General features: G+C 35.7%; 1 protein-coding gene across 1 annotated transcript in view; it reads left to right on the forward strand.

The window, feature by feature from the left end:
* Nucleotides 1-12,990, forward strand: part of NR2C1 (nuclear receptor subfamily 2 group C member 1) — a 49,038-nt gene that overhangs the window by 5,062 nt on the left and 30,986 nt on the right. The window contains exons 2-7 of the mRNA XM_012775288.3: nucleotides 84-157; nucleotides 2,607-2,837; nucleotides 7,318-7,399; nucleotides 8,966-9,145; nucleotides 10,493-10,640; nucleotides 10,726-10,816. Of these exons, the coding sequence (XP_012630742.1) occupies nucleotides 104-157; nucleotides 2,607-2,837; nucleotides 7,318-7,399; nucleotides 8,966-9,145; nucleotides 10,493-10,640; nucleotides 10,726-10,816 (786 nt within the window). The 5' untranslated portion in view covers nucleotides 84-103. The remainder of the gene's footprint in view (nucleotides 1-83; nucleotides 158-2,606; nucleotides 2,838-7,317; nucleotides 7,400-8,965; nucleotides 9,146-10,492; nucleotides 10,641-10,725; nucleotides 10,817-12,990) is intronic.

Genomic DNA, 12,990 nt, shown 5'->3' on the forward strand with positions numbered 1-12,990 from the left:
ATCATAATTTTACTTGTAAATTCTTCAATAAATATGTTTTTATGAGTATAATTATTAAAAAGCATTTTTTTAATTTTTGGCAGGACATTTTGGCATTTAGATCATGGCAACTATAGAAGAAATTGCACATCAAATTATTGAGCAACAAATGGGAGAGGTACGTCTAGTTTACAGTTCATTTACTGACTCACCAAAGTTCTATTATTTACAATAAATGTATATGCTAGGTTTTGCAGATACAGATATAAAAGATAACCCCTAAGATAGCTTTTCAAGCTAGTGAAAGATAGTTGAATAATCAACAGTCACAACAGAATGTGGTAAGTGCTATGATAGATGATTGTATAGGGTGCTATGGGAGCAGAGAAGAAAAACAGCTAATGAAGCATTGTAGAGTAGGTAGGGACCTGACCAGGGAATGTATTTTGTAGGATATAAAATCTGAGGCCAGTTTTGGTGGACCAATAAGAGTTAGTTTGTGTCAATACAGACATCTTCATTTTTTAAACAGGTATATCCTATTCCTTAGTCAGAGGTACCATAATCTGGAGTTTCTCAAAGTATCGTATAGGGACTCTTTCAGAGAATCAGCAAGGTCCAAACTGTTTTCATAATAATACTTAAATATTATGTCTTTTACTGTTGTTCTCTCACAAGTATACAGTAGAATTTTCCACAAGGCTATATGACATGTGATGATACATGATGAAATGTGTTAATATTTAAAAGGTATACATAACTCAGTGAACCATTGTTTTCCAAATGACCAGTGTATATTATAAAATCATGCATAAGAAAAGGATCCATTCAAATTGCAGCATAGACCAACAGATTTTAATATAGTTTCTGATGCCACATTGCACCTAACCTTTAAAAAGCTACCACTTGTTGAGTTTTGATGTATCAAAGAACAATTTCCGCAGTTTGAAAAGGCTGTTAAAATACCCTTCCCCCTCTCAACCAATAGATGTGAGGCTGGATTTTCTTTATGTATTTTAATCAAAATAACATATTAGAACAGATTGAATGAAGAGGCAGATATGAGATTCCAGCTTCTGTTAAACCAGACATTAGCTGGGTTAAGTGGCTTGCACCTGTATTCCCAGCTACTTGGGAGGCTGAGGTGGGAAGATCACTGGAGGCCAGGAGTTCGAGGCCAGCCTGGGCAACATAGTTGAGACCCTGTATATTTAAAAAAAAAATACAGCAGTTTGCAAAAGTGTAAAATGGTGCTACTCTCTCCACTAAATTTTTGTTTGTCTGGAAAATGAACTTTTTTCATTTTAAAAAATTATGTTAACATTTCGTGGGCATTGATTTTTAAATTTATCAAATATTTAAAAATTTTCTCTTTGAATTTCTAATGTTATATATCAATTGATACAATCCATATCAACAAAAACTTTTCAGGACCCTCAATGCTGGGATGGTTTATTTATGAACTTGTTCTTCCCCCGGACTACGCCATCTCAGTAGATAGCAGTTCTGTCCTCTCAATTTGCTCAGGCCAAAGTTTTGTAATCATCTTTGTCTCTTCTTTCCTCATATTCCACTCCAGTTCATCAGCACATCCTGTCACCTTTTCACCCCCAGCATGGCTACTACTCTGTTCCTGGCCAGTATCTCTGCCCATATGTGCTAACCAGATACTAACCGAATCTGCAATGGTATCCTTTTTGATCTCGTTAATTCTGCTCTTGAACATTTGCAGTCTGTTCTTCACACTAAATCCAGAGTGATCTTGTTTCAAAAAGTGAGATCCTGCCACTCCTCTGCTCCAAACCCTCCAATGGCTCTCCATTTCACACAGTAGGAAACCTAGACTTTAGGGCCTAAAAGTCCTATAAGATCTGGCCCCAGGTGTTGCTCAGATCCCATCTCCTACCATAGTGCCTGCCTGTCTTCCACTCTGCTTCACTCACGTGGCTGTCTTGCTGGGCCTTGTGCCTCAGTTTTCTCAAACACACTCTCTCCTGCATCAGGGACACCTTAATCTGTTTTATTTCCTCTGCCTGGGCTGCTCTTCCCCTACGTGGTCTTATACTTTGGTATGTTTCTTCTCTCATCTGTGCAAAAGTAATCATCTCCTTAGAGTTTCATTGTTGTCATTCTGTCAGTGTCTCACCTCACCTTTCCTTGATTTTCGTCATAGCACTTAGTACCACCTGACAGTATTATTTGCTTATTTATTATTATTTGTTTTTCCGCACTAAAATAAAAGCATCATGAGGGCAGTAGTTTTATTTGGTTCACCGCCACATCCCAGGGTGCAGAACTGCAAATAATGCAGACATAAGTAAACATATTTAGACAAACAAAATATGTTTGTCTAAATGGATGGTGGGAAGGAAGGGGAAGGAAAGAAAATAGTGCAGTCAAAGTGTTCTATTCTCATACCTTTAATTATTTACACATTTGTTTATTTCTGTAGGCTAGAATTTTATGGAAGTACAATTGCTAGTTTAAAAAGGGGTTGTGTGTGTGTATTATAGTGAACATATGTATGCGTAATGGTGTGATTTCCTAGCTTTGAAGATAGGAGAAAATTGGATCATTAGAGAAAAGATTGAGTTGAATTGATTATTAATTTGACATGATTGTGTTAGATTGTTACAGAGCAGCAAACTGGGCAGAAAATCCAGATTGTGACAGCGCTTGATCATAATACACAAGGCAAGCAGTTCATTCTGACAAATCATGATGCTTCTACTCCAAGCAAAGTCATTCTGGCCAGGCAAGATTCCACTCCAGGAAAAGTTTTCCTCACAACTCCAGATGCAGCAGGTGTCAACCAACTATTTTTTACCACTCCTGATCTGTCTGCACAACACCTCCAGGTAAATAACTATAGAAATGTCTTTTGATCTTACACTAGAAAAAAAAGAAAATACGTAATTGTAAGTCTTGCCATTAAGGCTTTAGATATATGCATATTCGGTAGGGAAAAAAAATCTTGTGTAAAGTTATATGAAACAGAGTATCTGTCGTGACAGCCCTCTCCTTTGGGCCACTGTACTTTTGCTTCACAGTCCTCACACTCATTTTAATGGGTTCTTTGCATGCAGTAAGATCCATTTTGGCAAGAGTGGCCAGGAAGGAATTTAATATAGGATATAGAGAGCTCACAGAATTGGGTTTTTGTTTGTTTGTTTGTTTGTTTTTTAGACAGAATCTTGCTCTGTTGCCCAGGCTAGAGCATCAGCCATGGCATCAGCCTAGCTCACAGCAACCTCCTGGGCCTAAGCAATCCTCCTGCCTCAGCCTCCTGCTAGGATAACAGGATAGCTAGGATAACAGACATGCACCACCATGCCCTGCTAATTTTTCCTATTTTTAGTTATCCATCTAATTTCTTTCTATTTTTAGTAGAGACAAGGTCTTGTTCTTGCTGAGGCTAGTTTCGAACTCCTGACCTCAAGCAATCCTCCCACTCAGCCTCCCAGAGTACTAGGATTACAGGCATGAGCTACTATGCCCAGCCTCACAGAATTGTTTTTCTGGGAAGACTGAAGAAATAGTTCTAGGCTAGATTTCCAGGAATAACTGTAGGAACGGGCTGCAAAACGAGCTTCTAAGAGACCTCCTACTTCTGCATGGTTAGGAAATTGTCAAATATAAAGCAGCTCCTGTAGCTGTTGTTTCTAGAACCAAGCTGCCTGTGCCATGAGCAAGAAGCTGCCATATCAAGACGTTGCTATAGCAACTGCCAGCTTCAGCATTGTACCTCCTCTGTTGTCATATACATCTTCATGACATAACAATTAGTCAGTCTAGCATGGTCTGCTTTCCACTGGAACTTGGTCAGTAGCATAGATTAATATTACATTATTTTAATCATTGTTGGCATTACAAAATTACATTATTCTCCAAAGACCCAGTTAAGATTTTTAGACACTACATGTCTGTGATTATATAGATGTTTCTACTGCTGGTTGCTATGATTGAATACAAATACAACACACCTTTGAGTTTGTCTACAGAGACTTTTTGGATGGGTATCTACTTAAAATGGGGTCCCATGTTTTGTGATGAAAAACTGATGAAATAAAATTTTTTTAGGATTGAAAAACTTCCAATTCATAAAACATGAAATTTTGCCTGATGTATGTATTCTTCCAATGATATTTGTATTATTTTTGGAAACTAAGGTAGAAAAGGTGTAGGTCCATAATTAAGGGCTTATAAGAAGCTATTTTATCAGGAAGATAAAAATCTACCAAAATATTTACAACATACATTATTTTTTAATTAACAGACTTGATTTTTTTTTTTTTTGAGGCAGAGTCTTGCTCTGTTGCCCAGAGTACACTGCCATGGTATGAGCCTAGCTCACAGCAACCTCAAACTGCTGGGCTCAAGTGATCCTCCTGTCTCAGCCTCCCGAGGAGCTGGGACTACAGGTGCGCACCACCACTCCTGGCTAATTTTTTAATAGACTTGATTTTTTTAGAAGAGTCTTAAATTTGCGGAAAAATTGAACAGATAGTACAGCGTTCCCATAGTATCCTCCAAACACACAGTTTCCTCTATTAACATTTTACATTAGTATGATATATTTATTACAATTAGTAAACAATATTAATACATTATTAACTAAAGTTCACTGGTTTTTAGGCTTTCCTCAGTTTTTACCTAGTGTCTTTTTTTGTTCCAGGATACCACATCACATTTACTTGTCATGTCTCCATAGGTTACTCATGGCTAGGACAGTTTCTCAAACTTTCCTTGTTTTTGATGACCTTGACAATTTTGAGAAGTACTGGTCCAGATATATTGTAGAATACACCACTATTGGACTCTGATGTTTTTCTCATGATTGAACAGGGCTTATGGGTTTTGGGGATGAAGAATACATAGTGCTACTTTATCACATCATATAAAAGGTACTTACTTTCAACATGATTTATGACTGATAAGGTTCACTTTGATCACCTGGCTGAAGTGGTTTGGTATTTGTCAGGTTTCTCCATTGTAAAGTTACTCCTTTAAAAAAAAATTCTCTGTCTGACAAAGACAAGGCAATTTTAAAAATATCTATTTTTAAGGATGATATTGGTACTTTGCCTACTTTAATGGATCATTTCTAAAAGCAATGAAAGATGTAACAGGTAAAGGTTAGAATTCCCCTGGGCCAAGAAGATTTAATTTTTGGCCTAATGACCTAAGATGGGATTTAGGCAACTCCCTTAACCTCTCAATATCTCTTCTACCCTTAAGAATAATAGCAGATAAAAGATTAGCACCATTTGCAGTAGGTATTCTACTAAGGAAAAGAGTGATACTTGTCATAGATGCTTTCAAAGAACATCAAATACCAGAAGTTTTTGTTTTGTTTAAAAACTTATTAAAGATTGATTTTTGTGGTGATATAAGAAGGAATGATGTTACATGTTACGCAGTAAGGGACAGTCATTTTAAGAACCATTTAAAGTTCTTATAACCAGAATTTTTCCTGAAGGCATTCATAACCTAAGTGACAAAAAGAGTCATAGTAGAGGACTGCTTTGTTGTTTTAAAGCAGGGGCAAAGTGTTCACTAAATACCATATTACACTTTTAATTTTTATTTGCTCATTCATTTATTTTTTTTAGAGACTTGGTCTATCTCCCAAGCTCTAGAGTGCAGTGGTGCATTCATAGCTCACTGCAGCTTCTAAGTCCTGGGCTCAAGCGATTCTCCTGCCTCGGCCTCCTGAGTAGCTGTGAATTACAGGTGTACCACCACACCTGGCTAATTTTTAACTTTTTTGTAGAGATGAGGTCTGGCTATGTTGCCCCAGCTGGTCTCAAATCATATTTTTAGATTGAATTGATGATTTGTTCACATTTCAAAAGAATGAAAGAAAATGATGAAAAGGTTGAAAGATAAATCTTAAAGAAGAAACTCTAGTATTCCTTTGCAAGTATCCTATTAGCTGTACCTAGTGATAAGCTCTTTATATAATTTAAGAGGCATAATAATTTGCTTAAAGCCATCCCTCCCCAGCCCTATTTCTGGTCCCTGATATGCTATCCTTTATCAGACTCCAGAGTGCATGCTTTCAATCAACTTTTTTTTTTTTTTTTTTTTATTCTTTTTGAGACAGAGTCTCACTCTTGCCCGGGCTAGCGTGCCGTGATGTCAGCCTAGCTCACAGCAACCTCAAACTCTTGGGCTCAAGTGATCCTCCTGCCTCACCCTCTGGAGTAGCTGGGACTACAGGCATGTGCCATCATGCCCGGCTAATTTTTTTTTTCTATATATTTTTGGTTGACCAATTAATTTCTTTCTATTTTTAGTAGAAACGGGGTCTCACTCTTGCTCAGGCTGGTCTTGAACTCCTGACCTTGAGTGATCTGCCCTCCTCGGCACTCCCAGAGTGCTAGGATTACAGGCGTGAGCCACCACACCCAGCCTGCTCTCAATCTACTTCTAACCCAAATCTTAACTCATTAATGAAAAATTTATACCTTTGTATAGCAGTCATATTTGCATAATTATAATTACTCAACAAAATTTATTTATAACCCCTTTTCTGTTTAAAAAGTTTAGAGTTATATTTTTATGCTATTATAAGCTTATTTTTGTCATTTCACTCCATGTGGAAAGGTTCTGAGCTCTTTAAAGACAAATTTTATATTAGGACTGATAATTACTGTAATAATTTGACATGTTCCATATGAATGATATTTAGTGTTTAATGGGTAAAATGCATTAAAAATATTCAGGTATTTGTGTGTTGAATGGTTTGGTTACTTTAATGGAATTGTAGAATAAATTAAAAGATATTCTTAATTAATGTCTTTGTTTCTTAAAACATTGAAATTTTCACCTATGTATAAAGAAAATTACAACTAGTTTAACTGATATATATAATCATAGAGTTCAAAGTTTAAGAATAACTTGGGGCTGAGTGCAGTGGCTCACACCTATAATCCTAGCACTCTGGGAGGCCAAGGCGGGAGGATTGCTTAAGGTCAGGCGTTCAGGACCAGCCCTTGCAAGAGTGAGATCCCGCTCACTTAAAATAAAAATTAATTGGCCAACTAAAAATACATAGAAAAAAAAAATTATCCGGGCATGGTGGCACGTGCCTATAGTCCCAGCTACTCGGGAGGCTGAGGCAGGAGGATCGCTTGAGCCCAGGAGTTTGAGGTTGCTCTGAGCAAGGCTGACGCCACGGCACTCTAGCCAGGGCAACAGAGGGAGACTTTGCCTCAAAAAAAAGAAAAAAAAAAAGAATAATTTGTGAAAAAGCAAGACTGTTTCATTTTTTTATGGAATGAGATTGTTATTGAGTAACAGGGTTGTTTTTTTTTTGTTTTTTTTTTTTTTTAGCTCTTAACAGACAATTCTTCCACAGACCAGGGACCAAATAAGGCTTTTGATCTTTGTGTTGTATGTGGAGACAAAGCATCAGGTAACATTAAAAATAACTTCCTGTACGTGTTGTTCTGTTAAAATAGTTACCACAGTATTATGTTTCTTCTAAAAGTAAAAAGAAAAATAGAGGAGCATGTCATTTTAATGTTTCATATTTGTAGCCTACAAAATTTAATTTTTTCACAAGAGTTCTTTTTTTTTAAATTTCATTACAGGGGTACAAATGTTTAGGTTACATATATTGCTTTTGCCTCGCTGAAGTCAGAGCTTCAAGTGTGTCCATCCCCCTGACAGTGCACACTGCACCTATTATGTGTGAATTTACCCACCTCTCCTCCCCTCTCCCACCTGCCCAACACTGATGAATGTCATTACTATATGTGCACTTCAGTGTTGATCAGTTAATACCAGTTTGATGATAAATACATGTGGTGCTTGTTTTTCCATTCTTGTGATACTTAGTAGAATGGGCTCCAGCTCTATCTAGGATAATACAAGAGGTGCTATATCACCATTGTTTTTTGTGGCTGAATAGTGCTTCATGATATACATATACCACATTTTATTAATCCACTCATGTATTGATGGGCAGTTGGATTCCCAAAGTTTTTTATTCACCTTTTTTTTTACTTCAGTTTAATTTGATTTGTGTAATGACATAAAATACATATTTCAGTGGATTATAAAAGGTTTCACTTTTTGAAGGGAAGCATGTAGAAAACTTTTGAATATGAAGACTAGAAATTTTGGCAAAGAAAACATTTAAAAATGACTTGTGATTCTTAATATATTCTTTTCCAAAATATAGCATAATTTGAGTTGTTGAAGTTAATAGAAAAAACCCTGGTTAACCTTTATTTAATTCTCTTCATAACTGAGCGGGCTATTCTCAAAGCTTGTTTCTACTAGTGGTCAGGGTTAAGTCATTTTAGTTCTGTTCTTTGTTACTTCATGCCAAAAATACATGTCTGCTCATGAACATTCAGAAATGCCAATGAGATATAGTTTTAGGGCCTAGTTTGTTTCTGTTAATCTTTTCCAAAGCTTTAATACAAAAATTCTGTTAGAGGTTTTTCTAGAGTGGATTCAATTCTTAAATAGGTATGCAAAAGAAATTGTGAAATAACAGGTTAATCAAAATGTAAAAGATTTCTTCAAAAATTTCAAAAGTGAAACTCACAGTGAGGAGATATTATTGTATTTCAAATACTAGCTGACATTTTATCCTTTTTTCTGGAGCATAGTTTTCAGATTAAAATATCTGTAATACAGTATATAACAAAACTAAAATTTGAAAGTGATCTCAGAAGTGAAAATCGTTTTTTATGTTAAGTAATGGGATTATGGGTGATTTAGTTCCCTTTCCCAAATTTTCTGTACCATTGTTAAGCTTACCTTACAAAATTAAAAATACTTCATATTGTTTTATCAGAGAATATAGTTGTTTCATTTTCTGTTTAATAACTCCTAAAAATGTTTTTTGTGTCAGGAACTCAAATATCTGTTTCATCTAATACATTGTTTAAAGGGAAGAAATGGATTTATTTCATTTTTGTTCTGAAATAATAGGACTTCTGTATTTTCTTAAACATTTTATCTCTAGGACGTCATTATGGAGCAGTAACTTGTGAAGGCTGCAAAGGATTTTTTAAAAGAAGTATCCGAAAAAATTTAGTATATTCATGTCGAGGCTCAAAGGACTGTATTATTAATAAACACCATCGAAACCGCTGTCAGTACTGCAGGCTACAGAGATGTATTGCGTTTGGAATGAAACAAGACTGTATGTATTAGCTCTAAAGGATTCTGGCAAACTAGAAGTGTATTCAAACTAATACATTAAAATATGTGAAATATGTGCTTTTTAATTTATAGTTTTTGAACTAAAAATATAATAGTACATATGTATTTTTTATTCAACAAATATTTATCGAATGTCTGTGTAGCATGCATATATTGTAGTTTGACCCTGGCAAAAGCCTAACTTGATACTGATTTACTTTTTGATTAAACTACTAAAAAGTGATGAGTAAGATAATAATAATGGCTATTATTGAGCTCTCACTATGCCAGGTAATATGCTTAGCATATGTATTATTCTCACAGTAATTCTCTGCAGTAGCTACTGTTATCCGTTTTACAATTGAGTAAACAGAGGTTGGAGAAATTTGTTCTAGGTCTAATAAGTGGTAGAACTTAGCTTTTTGAATTTTGGCCTTGTAAGAAAATGTACATTTAACTACACTATACTATTTTCTAAGTATTATGAAATAAAATTCCTATAAAACATATTACATATATTTTTATAAACAAAGATGAAGCAGTTGAATCACATCTCATTCTCTCTGCCCCTAGTTAAAAAAAAACATCTATCTTAGAGGCCTTTTTGTGTCTCTCAGTGTTGTTTCTGTTCCTTTCCTTTCCTTTTTCCCTTCCTTTTTCCTTTCCTCTCCTTTCCTCTTTTCTTTTTCTTTTTCCTTTTCCTTTTTCTTTTCTATCTTGACAGTCTCACTCTGTTGCCTGCTCTACAGTGCTGTGGCATCAGCCTAGCTCACCGCAACTTCAAACTCCTGGGCTCAGGTGATCAATCGTCTTGCCTTAGCCTCCTGAGTAGCTTACACACGCCACCATGGCTGGCTAATTGTTTCTATTTTTAGTTGTCCAGCTAATTTCTTTCTATTTATAGTAGAGACAGGGTCTCACTCCTGAACTCAAGCTGTCCTCCCCACCTCGGCCTCCCAGAGTGCTAGGATTACAGGCATGAGCCACCACGCGGCCTCTCAGTATTGTTTTCAACTGATTAAATTTCATTTCATTTTTAAGCTCTCATATACATTCGTGACTCCAAACTTCAGTTCTTCCTTCTTGATAGTGAACTTTTAAAAAATAAAGAGTTTCTCTACATATATACCGCAGGAGCAGGGGAGTGGGGATAGAAAAGAGAATGAGAGATGCAGAGTTGCCAGTTTTACTAATCTGAAGCTACTTTGTTCAACTTGCACATAATTTCTAATTGTTATTTTCAGAGTTTAGTGTGGTAATCATGTCTCAGCAGCATTGCTAGAGTTTACATTTATAATTGCTTATAAATTTTGTGTTGTGATATAATAGTTTTAACACATTTTTGTAGCTGTTCAGTGTGAAAGAAAACCCATTGAAGTATCACGAGAAAAATCTTCCAACTGTGCTGCTTCAACAGAAAAAATCTACATCCGAAAAGACCTTCGTAGCCCATTAGCAGCAACTCCAACTTTTGTAACAGATAGTGAAACTGCAAGGTATAGTAAAACAACATTAAGTACCTGGTAACTTGTTTTTCCTCCCAGTGAAACTAAGACTAAAATGTGTACTTATTTGTTACAGGTCAACAGGACTGTTAGATTCAGGAATGTTTGTGAATATTCATCCATCTGGATTAAAAACTGAGTCAACTGTGTTGATGACACCAGATAAGGTGTGTTTAGTACAATTTAAAGCTTAAATTTTTTTTAAAGCTTTTAATAATGTTTCATTTTCATTGTCTCTTTCATCACTTTGGTCGATGGATTTGGTCTTAAATATTCTCCATTATAAATTTTTTTTAAAAAACAACAAATTATCAACTATTTGATTAAAATGTTCATTATTTCACTGCAACAATTAAAGCTTCAACATAAAAGCACCAAACTTAAAATTCTTCTGGTTTCTTTTGTTTCATCTTGAAATAAAAGTTCTCAGTAAAAGAAATTTATAGTAAGTGTGAAATTCTTAATACTACTTTTATGTTCCCATATTGATTTGTTAGTACCTAGGTACTTAAAATATTTCGAGAAAGGAGAAATTCTTAGCACACTTCAGTCAAAATATCTACTTGAGTCAAGAATAGGAATAGGATTGCAAGAGCTCTTCTATTCTACAAGGGCTGTCCAGAAAGTATCCAGCCAAGTAACTTTCTTGTTACATTAACAATGGCTAGATACTTTCGAGGCTGCCCTGGTATATTCAAGTCATCCAGGTTCTCTTAGAGATTGGAGCAGCTCTTTATTAGACAAGGAGTCTAAAGGAAAAAAGATTTGCTTATTTATATTGAACATGTAGAGTGTCTGTGCTTTTCAGAAACCCCTTATGAGAACAAGAAGCAAAAATTTCTCATGAAAACTCATACCTGAAAACAAATTTTTAGGGAGCCTCTGATCAGGGTTTCATTCAGCCTGATATGGGATCTGGTTTTATATAACCTGTATGATTATTTATCCTATTCATTGCCAGATTTGTCATATATTTGTTGCTTGATACTTTAAGGCAATCTAAATACTTGAGCTGCAAAATCAAATTTCATATGCCATTTATTAGCCACATGAACTTAGGCAAGTGCCTCACTTTCCTCATCTGTGTAATGGGAATAATAAGAGTATCTACATTCCAGGTGAGGCTTTCACATGTAATTATTAAGTGAGGCAATTAGGCCTCTTACCATACATTTTGGGAATTATAGGACTTCACTTAGCCTTGTCTATGTGATTCATGGTTAAGAGTGGTAATTGCAATTTCATTGACATATTAACTCCATTAGGAAAGAAAGGGAACTAAGTTTTGTTGAGAAACTACTATTTGCCCCAACACGGCTTCCACGTATGTCTCTATATTAAATTGTTTTAACAACCTTGTGTGTTAAGTTTCTCTGACAAATGACCACAAAACTGTGAAGGCACTAGATGAGATTTTTCTATGTTGCCTAAGTCTTTGATGGCGAAAACTTAAAAATCTAGTTAGACATGTTGCTAAATGGAAAAAAATATATAAGCCTCTAAGTTTTAGTTGAAAACACTTAAAAATTGTAACTGCTGTACCATTTGCTCCTGTGTAAGAAGGCTGTTTGAAGCAGTAGCTTTTGTAGTCAGCCAGTCCAGCCTCCACTATTTACTATCCAAATGTGATGGGTTATTCCCCTGGCTGGTGATAGTAGGATGATTTCTATTAAACAGCATTGTTAAGAATATTAAATAAAATACACATATAAGCAGTAATCATGTAAAAATCATGTAGCTGGTAGGGTGTTTAGTAAACAATTCATGGACTACTATCTAATTTGGGAAGGGCAGAAATATTGTTTTATTCTACTTATCAAAATCAGTTTCACATAAACTAAAAAATTGTTTTTAACATATGAACATCAAGGAAACATACGTATTATTTTAGGATTAAGAACACTGAAAATGGCCAGGTGCAGCGCGGTGGCTCACGCCTGTAATCCTAGCACTGTGGGAGGCCGAGGCAGGCGGATTGCTCGAGGTCAGGAGTTCAAAACCAGCCTGAGCAAGAGTGAGACCTCTTCTCTACTAAAAATAGAAAGAAATTAATTGGCTAACTAATATATATAGAAAAAATTAGCCGGGCATGGTGATGCATGCTTGTAGTCCCAGCTACTTGGGAGGCTGAGGCAGAAGAATTACTTGAGCCCAGGAGTTTGAGGTTGCTGTGAGCTAGGCTGACGCCACGGCACTCACTCTAGCCTGGGCAACAAAGCGAGACTCTGTCTCAAAAATAAAAATAAAATAAAATAAAGAACACTAAAAATAAAAACCATAAAGTATTAGTAGACTAGGTGCAGTATCTCACGCCTATAATCCTAGCCTCTGGGAGGCCGAG

The sequence above is a fragment of the Microcebus murinus genome, chromosome 10 (genome assembly GCF_040939455.1).
Source record: "Microcebus murinus isolate Inina chromosome 10, M.murinus_Inina_mat1.0, whole genome shotgun sequence".
NCBI lineage: Eukaryota > Metazoa > Chordata > Mammalia > Primates > Cheirogaleidae > Microcebus > Microcebus murinus.